The 17,028-nt window shown below is 45.7% G+C and overlaps 1 protein-coding gene across 5 annotated transcripts in view; it reads left to right on the top strand.

Annotated features, from left to right (window-relative positions):
* Positions 1-17,028, top strand: part of YTHDF1 (YTH N6-methyladenosine RNA binding protein F1) — an 87,833-nt gene that overhangs the window by 29,382 nt on the left and 41,423 nt on the right. For all 5 annotated transcript variants that reach the window (XM_068262407.1, XM_068262408.1, XM_068262404.1 and 2 more), the window contains exon 2: positions 11,355-11,379. Coding sequence is in view for 3 of the 5 variants with exons in the window: in XM_068262404.1 (XP_068118505.1) it covers positions 11,355-11,379 (25 nt within the window). In the remaining 2 variants the exon portion in view is untranslated. The remainder of the gene's footprint in view (positions 1-11,354; positions 11,380-17,028) is intronic.

A 17,028-nucleotide genomic window follows, 5' to 3' on the forward strand; every position in this document is an offset into this window, starting at 1 on the left:
GTTCCTTCCTTGCATCCATAATCTGACCTATCGATCCTCAGCATATTTATCGTTCTATAGGTCTAGATATTCCTTTCATTAAACCCACGTCTGTTCCTAAGTTTCTCCATATTTTTTCCCCCTCTTTTTTCTATACCCCTTATCTTCTATTTGTGTCCCTTTTTTGTAGGCCTCTAGATGTTTCGTTTTCTGTACCCCATTATCTGACTCTTCCTTCCTCGTACCACTTTGAGTCTCTCCTCCCCAAATGGTCATGCATCATTTATTCTTGTTCTCCTGTATAGGTTGGCCCTTACCTGATTCCTCCTCTCCCATATCCTCACCCAGCATCTGTTTGTGTTCCTTCTTTATATCCCCATAAAATAACACCCACAGCTGTTTCTGCACCTCTTCACAGATGTTCTCCAAAATGTGTTCTTGTTACTGCACTGTGGGAGCCTTTTTTACACCCTGCACCCCTTTACTGATGACCACTTCCCTGCACATCTCATCTGCTTACGCCATCATCTATCCCAGTAATGTCTCCGTAGGATTCCCAGCCCTGTGTCCCTCATCTAACTCTTCCTCTCCACACCTTCCCTAATGCTATGGGTGTTTCTGTACTGTCTTCTAGAAGGTCTATTATCTTCACCCCTTATCTAACCCTACTGTTTCAATATTCTTCCTAGGCCAACATCTGTTTTCCCTATAGCTGCATCGCTGGTCCCTTCCTTGCTTCCCATCACTTAAGAGTCCTCTCTTATCCCCTATCCCTAACCCAACATGTGTTCTGTGCCCCTCTCAAGAACAGTTTCCTACTGTCCTCATATCTTGACCTAATGTATGTCTTTGTGCTCCCCTATCATTTCTCCAATTTTTTGCACCCATCACCTATCTTCATTCTACTCCCCTGCCTTTGTTCATTAAAGGACAACTGTAATGAGAAGTACAGGGTTTGGACAAAATAATGGAAACACCTTGAAAATTAGCAAAATGTATTTTAATATGGTGTAGGTCCACCTTTTGCTGCAATTACAGCCTCAATTCTCTGAGGTATTGATTCATACATATTGTGAATCGTTTCCAAAGGAATTTTAGCCCATTCTTCAGTTAAAACACCCTCCAGTTCTTTTAGAGACGATGGTGGCGGAAATCGACTTCTTACTTGAATCCCTAATAAGGACCATAACTGCTCAATAATGTTGAGGTCTGGGGATTGTGGTGGCCAGATGAGATGCTCAACTTCATTAGAATGTTCCTTGTGCCATTCTTTAACAATTCTAGCTGTATGGATTGGGGCATTATCATCTTGAAAGATGGCATTCACCTCCCGATACAGTTCTTGAACTATAGGATGAACTTGGTTGCCCAAAATTCCTAAATATTCTCGGCTGTTAATTCTTCCATGAAGGGAAATCATTGGCCCAGTGGATTTTCAAGAAATAGCACCCCGGATCATCACAGAACCCCCGCCATGTTTTACGTTTGGGAGAAGGCAGTCTGGATGAAATGCTTCTTTCGGCTGCTCCAAACGTACGCTCGTCCGGAGGTCGGAAATAAGGTAAACGATGATTCGTCAGAGAAAATCACATTTTTTCACTGCTCGAGGGACCAATTCTGGTGGTTTCTACACCACTCTAAACGCTTTAAAACAGTCTTTGAGAGCAGAGATTTTCTAATTGCAGTTCTTCCGTGGAATCCAGATTTGTGCATCTCCCGGCAAACAGTTTTTGTGGAAACTGGGTTCTGTAGGTGTTCATTCAGCTCTGCAGTGACTTTAGGAGCCGTGGTCTTGCGAGCGTTTCTAACAGTTCGATTTAGAGTCGGTCTCTCTCAGAAAACGACGACTTTCGGCCACAACTGTGCTTTGCTGAGGACATTTTTCCTTCTCTTTCAAAGGCAGTTGTTACTTTTGAGACAGTACCTCTTGAAATGCCAAGCATTCGGGCAGCTTCTGTTACAGTAGCGCCTGCCATACGAGCACCAACAATTTGGCCTCTTAGAAAGTCTGAGAGATCTGCCATTTTTATAAATTATAACCAACTTTTGTTTAAATATCTGTAAAAAAAACAATTTTAATTAACCACTTCTGTGCCAGGGCTTTTTTTGCTGATCGGTGCTGCGTGGGCTCTCCAGCCCGCAGCACTGATCAGATAGCAGCCAGGGCGATCAGACTCCCCCCCCCCCTTTTTTTTCCCCACTAGGGGGATGTCCTGCTGGGGGGGTCTGATCGCCGCCGGCTGTTAGCGCTTGCGGGGGCTCTTCAAAGCCCCCCTCCGCAGCGCTTTCTGGCCTCCTTCCCTCCCTCTCCCTCCCCCTGTGAGCGGCGCAGTACGGATTTCCGTCCTGCGTCTGATGGGATAGGCTTCAGCCTATCAGATGCCGGCGATCCCCAGCCAATCAGAGGCCAGGGATCGCCGATCTCCTCTACGGCGTGTTTACATTTACCCTGCGAGCCGCGATCGCAGGCTCGCAGGGTGTTCACGGAGACACCCTCCGTGAACTGACATGTTTCCATGGAATCCACTTCAGGATTCAGGGGTGTACTTAAGCGTACGCAGAATCCTGAAGTGGTTAAACATATCAAATAAAAAAAAAAAAAAAATTGCATATGTCAAGTTTTGATTGCTTAAACAATATTCTTATAATATTATGATGCCAAAATGTTAAGTGTTTCGATTATTTTGTCCAACTCCTGTATATGAGAAAAGGAAAACATTTCTCATGGGAAAGGGGGGTATCTTCTACTGATTGGGATGAAGTTCAATTCTTGGTTTTGCTTTCTCTTTAAAGGTTGCATAGTGTTTGGTGGCTAAGAATGTTCTGTTATACCACCTCCAATAATTTACTTTCTGTGATTGTTAGGTTTCTAGCCCATTTCTCATTGAGATGTCTCTTACTTTCTACGGATACGGCTCACCCTGCTCCTGAAGAAGTCCCGGCGGTGTTGTAATTTGGCTTCCAGCTATTGCTGGCGGCCGAATGAGTGTTTTATAGTCATTTGTGCTCTGTCTTTTGACGGTGTCCAGATTACTCACTGAGTGCCGCTATAGCTGCAATTCCTATTACGACCTATGATGGCGCTCGCTGCGCCCAAATCTCTTGCGTTGTTTTTACAGCATCTGTTCCCGGTGTTTCTTTGTGAATACATTGCTTGCATAAATATTCTCCATGTTTCTTTTCTTTGCTTCCTTTCATAGTGTATCTTCCCCACATGATTCCTTCCTGAGATAGCTTCCTCCTAGTACAGGGCTGTACAACTCCAGTGCTCGAGGTCCTTGATGGGCCTGAATCAGGAGAGGTGTGGTTCCTTAGTAGAACACATTCATCCATCCTAAACACTGGCCTGGATACGGCCCTTGATTATTTAAGTTGGACAGCTTTGACGTAGAAGATACATCTCAGATTTCTCCCTCCAATATCTCCATACTCCTAGCCCTGCTCTCTTCCAAGCATCTGTGCAAAGTTCCCAACTCTTTACCTTCCAATACACCTTTACATTGCCTTATTTTCCTCCGGAAATTGCAAGTGGCCTACATCTCTTCCCACTGTACTTACTACACGTTATTATTAAGGTCATCTTAAAGTAATTCTGAGGCAAAATGTAAATCTAGTTTTACTTACCTGGGTTATCTTCCAGTCCCAAGAAGTTATTTGGGTTCCTCTCGCCGCAGCTCTGATCCTCTCTCGTGTCCCGCTCGCAGCCTCTAAGGAACTTGACCTCCGACGGTTCGGCGTCTTCTGCGCATGCGCCCGCCCTGTGTGAGATTGCACCCACGTCACCGGGAGTGTGCTGCGCAGATGCAGTACGCTCGCAATAACATGGGCGCTCATGTGCAGACGAACCTGACTCGTTGGGGGTGGCGATCCTTAGAGGCTGCCAGCAGGACCCCAGAGAAGACCGAAGCTGTGGCGAGGAACACTAATGGAAGATGCCCCAGGTAAGTAACACTAGATTTAATATTTCAGGTCACAAGTATTACTCAGATTTCAAGGTTGATCGACCTTCCGATTCAGTAATTGAGTCGGAAAAAAATTGTGTGTTCTATAATGCTTGATTGATGCCAAGTGGCCAATATCTGGCTGAATCAACATTTCCTTATCAAGCAGGATGAAAAATATTGATCGTAAAGAAATTGGCTAATGTTCACGATTTTGATCAACACAAAATTGATTCTTGCTTTCAGGCACAACATCGTTCAGATCTTTTAGTGAAGAATTACCTGGATCGGGCTTGCAGTGTGTGGGTTTACTTTTGAAAGACCACACGGTTTTCAATCTTACAATAAAGTTGATTGCTTAATCGCTCAAAGAAAAGTCTAGTGATGTAGGACTACCTTTAGGCTGCTTTCACAGTGAGACGTTACAGGCGCACGTTAGTGCAGCCTGTAACGCACCCCACTGCACAGTAATGAAAAATCAATGGGCTGTTCACAGTGCCCACGTTGCGTTACATTGTAATGCTGTGCGTTATGCACGGCTAAGCCGCGTTAGACTGTGCGCACATGCTCAGTAATGTTGGAGGAGGAGGTCTTCCCTCCTCCTCGGCCAGCCACATGGCTAATTAATATTCACTGCACGGTGTGACGTGCAGTGTTTACATCCTGGAGCGCCGCTCTGTGCGGCGATTGGCTGGCGGGACCACATGATGCCGCATGCGTCCAAGAGTACGCATCACAGGGTGCGTGAAGAGCCGCTTAACGCAGCTCAATGTAACGTCCAGCTTCAACCTCACTATGCGTTGCGTTAGAGGCACGTTATGCGACCTTAACGTGGCATCTAACGCAACGTCTTACTGGGAAAGAAGCCTAACTGTAGGAGCAGTAAATGGCATCATCCCTGATTCAAAACCTCTTACCTTTACTGTGTGCCTATAACGTCTTCTGCTGTGTTTGTGCCATTATTGCTCCACATATGTCTTCAGTTTTCATGCTCCATTGCTCATGCCTTGAAATGTGAATTGAAACACAGCCTAGGTTGTTAGGTTACATGAAGTGATTGCTCATGGTGGTTTGGGGTGATAATCCAAAATGCGTGCAGGTTTTCCTGGACATTACGGGCCACCCTTTACCACAGTTGTTCTCCCCACCAGAACGACAACAGGCAACTCAGCCTGGAGCAAAGTAGTGTGTCTGCTCCTGAACTGTCACCCGAAACGCTCAGCACTGATCATTGTGTGTCATGTCATGTGTACACTTGCCAATTTTGAAAACGTATTACTGTATTGGTTCCTTGTCTTATGGAAAAGTTAACTCTAACTTCGCCTTTTCTATTCAAAAATCATTTCCCCCTCCCATGTCACTTGGAATGTTCCTCCTCTCCCATTTTCTTTTACTGTTCCCCTCCTCACTCACCGTGGTATGCCCACACCCATCCATACCTCTGGGTCCCACTAACTTGTATCTTCTCTTATGACACATGTCTCCATCACCCGCCTTCTAGGTTTACATACAGGATGTGCAGAGACTTACTGGCTATAATAACTGATCTTACTGAGAGATAAGGAAACCTCACTAGGACTTGTTACACAAGGACATTCTCTCAATAAGTATACAAATACCAAATGACTAAAGCAGGCCATACACTGGCTCGATTCACGGCCGTTTCGACAGCAGATCCGATCCTGGGATCGGATCTGCTGCCAATCGCTTGCGCTAAACGCACCCGCCGATCCGATTCCCTCCCGAAATCGGATCGGACCGTCGATCGCGCCGTGCGGGAAATTACCCTCGATCGCCCGGCGGTAGGAGCGCGTCGCTTGCGGCGTACGATTCGGGCCCGATCCGAGCATGTATACATTACCTGAAGCTGGCTCCGGGGTCCTCTTCTCCTCGCTGCACCGCATTTCCGCATGTCCCAGTGTACGCTTATACTTCCTGTGTCACTCCGGTGACCAGGAAGTTGAAATAGAGGGCGCTCTATTTGAACTTCCTGGTCACGGAGTAACACAGGAAGCGCCGGGATGGAGCAAGAACAGCGGTGCGGTGCAGTGCGGAGAAGACGCCCGGGAGCCAGCCTCAGGTAATGTATACGGGGGGGGGACAGGCGGCAGGAGCAGCTGAACAGATTGTGATCGGTTTCAGGCTGAAATCGATTCACAATCTGTTTGCAGTAAAGGCAGCCATACGATCCCTATCTGATCAGATTCGATCAGATAGGGATCTGTCAGCTGGTCGATCTAATGGCACATCGACCAGTGTATGGCCACCTTAAAGATGGTCATTAACCCTTTAGCAGCCAATGTATTTAATATTTTTAGTTTTCCTGTGGCTCTCAGCAGCTGGGCCTTTGTGACATTACTATGCGCTCTGGAAACCATGTACCTTTTTTTCAGTATTGCTATTGAGCTGCTAATGATTCTGAGTAGATGCAAATTTGTGAAGATTTCAATTGGACTCCTCATTGCTGCATTTAAAGGGAACCTAAAGTGAGAGGGATATGGATGTTTTCAGTTGCCTGACTCTCCTGCTGATCTATTTGCTGCAGTAGTATCTGGATCCCACACCTGAAACAAGCATGCAGCAAATCCAGTCTGACTTCAGTCAGAGCACCTGATCTGCAGGCTTGTTGAGGGGCTGTGGCTAAAAGTATTAGAAGCACAGGATTAGCAGGGGAGTCAGGCAACTGGTATTTTAAAAGGAAAATTCATATCCTCAGTTTAGGTTCCTTTTAAAGGTGACTATATACTTGTAGATTTGCAGCAGATTCGACCATCGGATTTCTGGCAGATGCCTGTCAAGTCGGTTCTGACAGGAATCTATCTGATTTGCGCCACACACTAGGAACAGATTTCTAATAGATTTCAGAATAAATCTAAATGCATTATTGGACCATTAGATCCAATGCAACTCTATGGGCCATCTTATTTGCTGCCAGCAGCAGATCGACCTAGATCTTCCATCCTGTCAGAGCAAATCGATCGAAATTGGCCACAAATCGATCAATAGATTTGAAAGAATCCATTTCTGATTGATTCTATAGAATCGATCGATGGCTGAATTCGACCAGTGTGTGGGCCCCTTAACCTTTTCCTAAGCTGATTAAAGGACATACGGGATTGAAAATAAACTGATAAGAAAAATAATTGTATCTGTCCTCCTTCTCTTAAAAGGGTTTGCTTTTTTATGCATCACATTTATTTTATATTTAAATCTATTTTTTAAGTTTTTACTGTTTCATGGCCTCTGCCCAATGACACATTCATTGAAGTATGCCAGAGCTCAAATCTATGAATTATTGACCCTTTTTATCTCTTTCCTGCTTTCAGAAGCCATTTACTGACAGGAAAGTATTGCATGGCTGTAAGTCCTTATCATTGAGGGTTATGCTATAGTCCAGTGATGGCTAACCTTGGCACTCCAGCTGTGACAAAACTACAAATCCCATCATGCCTCTGCCTCCCCGAGTTATGCTTGGAGCTGTCAGAGTATTGCAATGCCTTATGGGACTTGTAGTTCCACCACAGCTGGAGTGCCAAGGTTAGCCCATCACTGCTATAGTCTGACCCAGTCCAACCCAGTCCTGACCCGGACCGAAGATCACTTGCATAACTGATGATTAACTTTTTCAGGCAGACCCTACTTAGAGTTCTAAGTTCTACTATACTTAGTCCTACTCTACTTAGAACTTTAGTGAGAGGGATATGGAGGCTGCCATATTTATTTCCTTTTAAGAAATACCAGTTACCTGGCAGCCCTGCTGATCTATTTGGCTGAAGTAGTGTCTGAATCACACCAGAAAGAAGCATGCAGCTAATCTTGTCAGACAAAAATGTCAAACACCAGGTCTGCTGCAGGGCTTTGGAGTCAGTCTGGGCAATTTTGGGCACCCGGAATTGGAGTCGGAGTCGTGGTTTCATAAACTGAGGAGTTGGAGTCGGAAGATTTTTGTACCGACTCCACAGCCCTGGTCTGCTGCATGCTTGTTCAGGGCCTATGGCTGAAAGTATCAGAGGCAGAGGATCAGCAGGATAGCCAGGCAACTGGTATTGCTTAAAAGGAAATAAATATGGCAGCCTCCATATACCTCTCACTAAAGTTTACTAAAGTTTTCCTTTAAGGCCAGGGAACCACCAGCAGCACTTTTCTAGGCGCTAGTAATTTGAAAAGCTCTTGCTAATGTAATGGTATGGGTATTTTTTTTTTTTTTTTTTTTTTTGTACATCACATCCCTCAAGTTGGATCGCACACACCAAATTAGAAAAGGCTTAAAAAAGCTGTGCTAATGGGTTCCAGACCTAAGAATTGCACCAACTCCAAGTTAAGCCTGGTACACACATTCAATTTTGATTGCCCACTTTTACTACTTCTTCTACTCGGTGTGAGGGCTTATATACACTACTGGTTCACAGTATTCACAATCTATTGGCCATCATACTATATGGAAGTGGTAAAATTGGCCAATCAAAATTGGATGTGTATGCACTAGGGCTGCACGTTTTTTCGGTTCAAAACCGAAACCGCGGTTCGTGCCAAGACGATCTGGTGATCGTCAGTATTCTCGGTTTTTACTGAGTGCCTGCCCGCTGCCTGCACGCTTGTCTGGCCCGCCTTCCGCTGTGCGCCGATTGGCCAGAGCCACCAGAAGCAGTGAATATGTATTGTGGTTAATGAGCGGGGGGGCGGGTCCACTCGAGCGAGCGGCACACAGCTTTACCAATCGCTGGATAGCGATGGAATGACGGCAGCGGTAGGCGGAGCTGTACGCTCTGTCGTCATTCCATCGCTATCCAGCGATTGGTAAAGCTGTGTGTGCCACTCTCTCGAGTGGACCCGCCCTCCCCGCTCATTAACCATAATGCATATTCACTGCTTCTGGCGGCTCTGGCCAATCGGCGCACAGCGGTGCAGGCAGCGGACGGGCACTCTGAAAACTGCAGATAGTGACGATAACTAGGTTCACAGACAGGAAACTGCCAAGAGTACGTTCTTTTCTTGTTCTTGTAGGAGGGGTTTCACCACAATATCAGCCATATAGAGCCCCCTGATGATCCATTTGTGATGGGGTATCAGCTACTGATTGGGATAAAGTTCAAGAGTCGGAGTTTCTCTTAAAGCAATCGTCCGCCCGCAGTATCTGGCTAAACTATACTGGGGGCATAGTGAATTTAGTGCCAAAGTTCGATTTGAAAAAAAATCGTGAAAAAATCGAAATCGCAATTTTTGAGAGAAAAATCGCAATTTCAATTTTTACCTAAAATCGGGCAGCCCTAGTATGCACCCTTATTAACCTCTTGAGGACCAGAGGTTTATACCCCCCCCCCCCCCTCCCCTGCCATTTTTTACAATTAACCACTTCACAGCTTTAACTATTTATTGCTTGGTCATACAACTTGGCACCTAAATTAATGTTACTTCCTTTTCTTCTCGCTAATAGAGCTTTCTTTTGGTGGTATTTGATTGCTGCTGCTATTATTATTTTTTTTTTTTTAATTCATAAAACCCCCCCCTTTTTTTTTTTTATCCACCCAATGCAGAAACATGGCGTGCAGAAATACAGCATGCAAGCGTGATTTAAGAAAAATAATCTATAATCGCCAGGTCAGGTGGGAAATTCTACAGTGTGCTTCAGGTTTGGATACACAAACATGGGTGCTTTAACCACTTATAGTATTTACGACGGTGTATCTGCGTCCCACGGGAGGACTGTTCCTGTTTCAGGGGCGTAGATATACGTATATCGCCACACCGGCGTTGTGTGCGCTCCCGCCTGTTCTCATTGCTGCCTTTTAGTACACAGATGAGTGAATAGTTCCCATTCACCGATCTAAGTTCCTGTGATCACCGATCACTGGTATTAATGAAATGCCGGTGGTCATAGAGAAAAGTGACTTCCTGTACTTCCTGTAACACGTGTACGTAGTAAACCATACACACTAGGAATAAAGTGGGGGGAAATCTAGGAACAAGGAATCTAGTGGCCAATTAGTAAAATTACACCTACATACAACCCATCAAATAAAATTACATAAAATACCACATTAACCCCTTACCTGCCCTACCATAGTTATCAAAATAAAACTTTTATTTAAACAAGTGACTTTAAAAAAATAAATAAATACATAGTTACCTTTAGAGACTGAACTTTTTAATGTGTCATGAAGGTCTATTACTGTTATTTTTCCAAATAAGTGCTTGTAATGAGTGACAGACGCAAAACTGAAACAGTACACCTGTATTTCCAAAATGTAATTTTGTCGCCATACATTTTACTTGGAACATATTTTAAAAGTTGTAGTAATCTGGACAAATATGCAAAAAAAAATGGTTTTAATCACAGCAGCATGTATTTTAAAAATATAATGGCCGAAAACTGAAAACATTTTCCAATTTTTTTTTTTTTTTGCATTGTTCCCGTCTAAAATACATTTAAACTAGAATAATTTGCAAAACGTAGCACCCGAAGGAAGCCTAATTGGTGGCAAAAAAAAAAAAAAAAAAAAAAAGCTATAGATCATTTCATTGTGGTAAGTAGTGATAAAGTTGTTGGTGAGTGAAAGGGAGGAGCGCTGAAAGGTGAAAATGGCTTTGGCCCCTAAGGGGAAAAACCCCCTCAGTGGTGAAGTGGTTAAAAGTCAAAATTCTGCTGCCCTAGAAGCCCTCAGTGTGAAAGAAGTCTAAGGGTGCATACACACATCAGACTATAGTCTTTGGAAACTGAAAGATCACAGACCAATCTTACCACCCTTCATGTAGTATGAGAACCATACTCTACACAGTCTTTTCTATGGAGCTGAACTCCACATCAGAAAAAAATCTTTGCAAGATGCTGCACACACAGATGCTGTACAGACACAAAAGATCAGTATCTGCAAAAGATCTGTTCCTGTCAAAAATCCATTCCTGCAAATTGCAATGATAGTCTATGAGATCTGCAGATCATCATACACACATGATTTAACTGACATTCATCTGCAGATCAAGCAATCATCCGCAGATCTGAAAATCCATCCTGGTGGATCTGATCTGCAGATGAATGTCAGTTAAATCATGTGTGTATGATGATCTGCAGATCTCATAGACTATCATTGCAATTTGCAGGAATGGATTTTTGGCAGGAACAGAACTTTTGCAGATACAGATCTTTTGTGTCTGTACAGCATCTGTGTGTGCAGCATCTTGCAAAGATTTTTTTCTGATGTGGAGTTCAGCTCCATAGAAAAGACTGTGTAGAGTATGGCTCTCCTACTACATAAAGGGTGGTAAGATTGGTCTGTGATCTTTCATTTTCAAAAGACTATGGTCTGATGTGTGTATGTGGCCTTATTCACACACATTAACTTAATATGCCATTTAAAGGGTGCTTCCACTAACACTGTTGTCGTCTTTCTCCCTCCCCCTCTTTTTCTCCATTGGCTCATCTGGGATCCACAACAGAGACCAAAAGGACAAGACAGTAAAGGTAAATTTTTCACCTGTCTTCATATTGAGGCTATTTTAGCTTTTTTGTTTCCCTGCTGCTCTAAATTTTCTTCAATGTGAAGCTGCCGCTGTTTGCAACGTCTGCAAGAGAACACTCTGAATATAAGGATTTTATTTATGCACAAAGCCGTGTTAAAAATGAACCATAGAATGGAAAATACTTGCTGCAGCTGTACAGAGATCCTTTTTCCTTCCTTAGCGACCCACATATGCCTCCTCACTCCCGGGGAAGGGTAATTGTTGTCAGCAGAGGCCACGCCTTCCTGCTGACTGGTAGCCTATCATGGCTGTCGGGCACTAGTGGGAAGGTGTGGCTTTGTACTGTCAGGCAGGGGGTTAGAGGGAGAGATGGAGATTTAAAAATTGATGCAGCAGGTAGAAATACATTTTGTAAGAGAAGACTGCAACTTGTTTTGCAACTTTTTGCATAAATTAATGTTCTTTCAAATGCATTTTATAAAAGAGAGAAATGTAAAAACAATTGTGAGGTGCCTGCAAATACCTTTATTATTAATCCAGTTTCCTCAGATGGGTATTTAAGTCCTGCCTTTTCCTGTAGTCTGCAAACCAATCACAGCAAGGCCATTGCTAACTGAAGTGTTTTCATTGGTTGGGGGATGACCGCAATGGGTATTTATCCCTTTTGCCCTTGAGCCACGTGGCAAGGCTTGGGTATAAGACAAGAACAGACAGCCAGTAAGATGCTTATAATTGTTGCTTTCATTTGGCCCAATCAAACCCACTTCCTGCTAAATTTGTTTGGCCTGAGTGCAAGCTGCACAGAATATACATTAAAGCAACCCTAAACTGAGATTTTACTCTAAAACAAATGTGTGTCACTCATAGAAGTTTTTAGAAGCACTTGCCACTTCTTGTCTCTCTTCCCTTTATTATTCAATTACACCGGAAGAGCCAGCAGCCATAAACAAACGCTTTTCCGCAGCGCATTTTAGTTCATGAACTGCGTTTGCCCTGCAAAGGGATTAGCTTCTGCACGTCATTTTTCTTTTGTGTAAGTAGAGGTAGGCACTGTCCCCTATCTAGCCTTCCCTGCGTTCGGTCACTGGCTCCTCCGTTTAAATTTCCCACTGTGGGAGGCTTCAGAGGTTTTCATGAGTACGAATGCTCCCAAAGGTGGGCAGCTCCCTACTTGTGCCAGCGCGCAGTACAGAGTGGCCCTAGAGCACCCGGGCTTCCGTAACCTCCCATTGGTCGGAGCCAGAGCAGGAAGGACCGAACGAGGAAAGAAAGGGGAAGGCTCTGCAGAGTTCCCCCAATCCTGTCCTCAAGGCCCATCAACAGTGCATGTTTTGCAGGAAACCACAAACATGCACAGGTGAGGTAATTAGTGGCTCAGCAGAACTGATTAACTACCTCTGTGGATTTCCACAAAACATGCCCTGTTGGTGGGCCTTGAGGACAGGGTTGGGGAACACTGTCTATAGGACCCAGAGCCTTCCTTCTCCTTAGATATCGATTTTTTTATATTTCAAAATCTCTTCAGAATCACTTTAAAGTACCCCTGAATTAGGGGAAAATAGATTTAAATTAAGCCCGTGGTTGGGCTAGATGGCCACCCCCATTGGTCCCCCTGTTGGAGGAGTCTTCAGAAGCCCAAGTGCTGGCGAAGACGGGCCACTCTGTGCTGCGCATGTGTAAGAGAGCGTGCTAGAGTAAGCGCATTACAAAGCCCTCCGTCTTAAAGAGGAACTGTCGCGAAAATCTTAACATTTAAAAAGCGTACATTTCTTCCAGAGTAAAATTAGCCATACATTACTTTATTTTTATTTATTGTATTTATAAAGGTCCAACATATTACGCAGCGCTGAACATTAATTTAGGTTACAGACAATATTTAGGGGTGACATACAGCAATATGACAATACAGGAATACAAGAAAACCAGATCGCACAGTAGGAGTACAAGGTAATGCTTAGTCAGTCACTGGATGGAGCATGGAGATTAGGCAAGTTAGGTTCACTCAGATGCATAGCATGGGTGCACAGTAATGAAGGAGCATGATCAGGTAGGACACAAGAGGAGGACCCTGCCCAAAGGCTTACAATCTAGAGGGAGAGGTAAGGACACGAAAGATAGAGGACCAAAGTTCAGCTGTGGGTTTAGAGCACTTGTGAGGGGTAGTAGGCCAGAGTGAAAAGGTGAGTTTTGAGGGCTTTCTTGAAGATGTTGGAGGGGGCTGCCCTAATGGGTGGAGGTAAGGAGTTCCATAGTGTTGGAGCAGTGTCTGTCGGTAATGTCAGATTTCTACTACTTACTGTAAGTGACAGCAACATAGGAGAAAAGTAATTTATAGCTCATTTTACTCTGGAAGAAACGTACTTCTTAATTGTATATGTTTGCATGTATTTTACATTTTAAGATTTCTGCGACAGAGGTCCTTAAAGGAGCACTCAGGCTCCTGAAGATTTCTGAACCCTCCAGCGGCAGGGGGTTCAAAGGGGAAACCAGCGCTGGAACGAGAGGAGCAGGGAGGCTCTACAGGACCCAGAGCCCTCCCTCTCCTTAGGCGAGTATCTGGTTTTTTTTTTTTTCAGCTTAACATTGGCTTTAAGCTTCAGGAAAACTGGATTTTATACCATCTTATTGATCATCTGTGGATTATTTACAGTGGTACTTGCAGCGGCTTCACTGAATCTGGGTTGTCGGTTCAGACGTTGCAGACCCGGGCAGGCTAGTTTAATGATGTTATTGGTTTGCTGTGCGCATGCGCTGCATAGGACCTTCTTTACAGCAGGCTTCCTCCACTAGCCACAGTCAGGCGCAGTTTGCTTTATATTCACATCCGTGTAGCAAAGTTAGAATAGCTGCGGAAGCTCAGAAGCTGGTGATGTTGTGAAGTCTGTAAAGGGCAACTGAAGTGAGCGGGATATGGAGGCTGCCATATTTATTTTTGTTTAAACAATACCAGTTGCCTGACAGCCCTACTGATCTTTTTGACTTTAACAGTGTATGAAAATGCCTGAAACAAGCATGCAGCTAATCTTGTCACATCTGACAATGTCAGAAACCCCTGTTCTTTTGCATGCTTGTTCAGGGGATATGGCTAAATGTATTAGAGGCAGAGGATCAGCAGGGCTGCCAGGCAACTGGTATTGTTTAAAAGGAAATATGGCAGCCTCCATATTCCTTTCTCTTCAGCTGCCCTTTAAGGTACTGGGATCTGTTCCCAGAATAGCGGTCAGGAAGTGACTAATTGGACAGGTGCTGTCAATGGTATAATAAAAACAAAAAAGTGTGGTAAATTTGATGGTGTTTTGTTGTAAGCAAGCCACTTCATCAGGTCAGTGCCTGAGATCCATAGCCGGGGGTTTCACTAAGGTTATATTGGGTTTCAGCTGATATCTTATAACCATGGCAGTTATCCATCCACAACTACGTTTCCGAGTAGAGGGGGGAAGGTCTAGAACCTTGGACAGGCCGTTACTGCCCGGTGAACTATAAGGGCCCGTTCTCACCTGAGCGGGAATCGCACGATTCCCGCTTACGGCAAACCGCTAGTGGTTCTGCAAGAACCGCTACACATTGTAGCGAGTGGCAGTGTTCTCACTGCTGCGGTTGGCGATAACCGCAACTGCGCTGCATGCAGCGGTTTGCCGGCGACGAGCGTTCCGTGGTTAGAGATCGTAATAATCGCGATCGCTCCAAAACCGCTGCAGTGTCCAGTGATTTTTCCGCACTAATCGCGGGAAAATCACTCCCGCAAAACGCCGGCGGTAATCGCCGGCGTTCTAGGTGTGAACGGGCCCTAAATGTCTGTGCCCGCTGCCGGCTTTGGGCTTTGTCCTCCATCCATATACGCGCCCCACCTTGTCACCAGAGGACAGTGGGGGCATTTGTGACGTCACGCACGCGCCCACATGTATGCTGGCGACCCTGTGGGTGTGTGAATGGATGGAGCCCGGAGCCAGCGACGGACAGGTAAAGTGTAGTGCATCAGGGGGATGGGGCACATTGGGGGTACAGCGCGGAGGGTTTCGTTGTGTCTAATCGACTATGAAGGCCTAACATCTTGCAGCATGTCCGATCAGCGTGCTCTGCCCGAAATTGGCCACGTCGTCAATCAGACATGCACTTTGTGGCACCGATTTTCATCTGATTCAGTAAATATCAAATTGGATGGTCGATCGGCAGCCAAGTCAATAGGTGTATGGGCACCTTTAGGTAAGTGTGTAACTTAAAGTTGGTTTGCTTTAAGTTTTGGCCTGGGTGGAGTCAGAACTGTAGCTCTGCAGTGTTTGTACTTTGAGACTCCATGTCTATGGCATCCATTCCCCTTCAGGCTTCCAGGCAAGCCAGCCTGATACACTTGAAAGAACAGCTTGTGCCCAACACTTCAATGATTTCCTTTGTTCATGGCTTAAGTATAAGTGCTCCGACTCCTCAGCTGTCCTGGGCCCTACAGAGAGGTGTACGCCTACTGAACACCTACATCCTTGGGTCATCTGTCCTCGGCCCTAAAGAGAGGAGTACACCAGCTGAACACCTACATCCCTGGGTCAGCTGTCCCGGGCCCTACAGAGAGGTGTACGCCAGCTGAACACCTATATCCCTGGGTTAGCTGTCCTGGGCCCTACAGAGAGGTGTATAGAGGCTGCACAGCCTCATCCCTGGGTCAACTGTCCTGGGCCTTACAGAGAGGAGTTTGCAGGCTGAACACCTACATCCCTGGGTCATCTGTCCTGGGCCCTACAGAGAGGAGTTTGCAGGCTTGAACACCTACATCCCTGGGGCATCTGTCCTCAGCCCTACAGAGTACACCAGCTGAACACCTACATCCCTGGGGCATCTGTCCTCAGCCCTACAGAGGAGTACACCAGCTGAACACTACATCTCTGGGTCAGCTGTCCTCGGCCCTACAGAGGGAGTATGCAGGCTTATGACCTACATCCTTGGGTCAGCTGTCCACGGCCCTACGAGGAGCAGTACGTGTCAGCTGTCCTGGGCCCTACGGAGAGGAGTATGCAGGCTGAACACCTACATCCTTGGGTCATCTGTCCTCGGCCCTACAGAGAGGAGTACACCAGCTGAACACCTACATCCCTGGGTCAGCTGTCCCGGGCCCTACAGAGAGGTGTATAGAGGCTGCACAGCTACATCCCTGGGTTAACTGTCCCGGGCCCTACAGAGAAGAGTTTGCAGGCTGAACACCTACATCCCTGGGGCATCTGTCCTCAGCCCTACAGAGAAGTACACCAGCTGAACACCTACATCCCTGGGGCATCTGTCCTCAGCCCTACAGAGGAGTACACCAGCTGAACACTACATCTCTGGGTCGGCCCTACAGAGGGAGTATGCAGGCTTATGACCTACATCCTTGGGTCAGCTGTCCACGGCCCTACGAAGAGCAGTACGTGTCAGCTGTCCTGGGCCCTACGGAGAGGAGTATGCAAGCTGAACCCCTACATCCCGGGGTCCGCAGTCCTCGGCCCTGCAAAGAGTGAGCTGGCTGACTGCTGCTGTCCTCGGCCCTACAGAGAGGAAGTATGCCGGGTGCTACTCATGTGATGTTGGAGAATTAGCCAGCAGCATGACTATTGACAAGACGAGACACATTTGTTTGTTAGTCACCCAGATTTGCATGGTGCCCGTACTGTGTGACTCTGGCTGC

This window comes from Hyperolius riggenbachi, chromosome 12 (assembly GCF_040937935.1).
Source record: "Hyperolius riggenbachi isolate aHypRig1 chromosome 12, aHypRig1.pri, whole genome shotgun sequence".
NCBI classification, from domain to species: Eukaryota; Metazoa; Chordata; class Amphibia; order Anura; family Hyperoliidae; genus Hyperolius; species Hyperolius riggenbachi.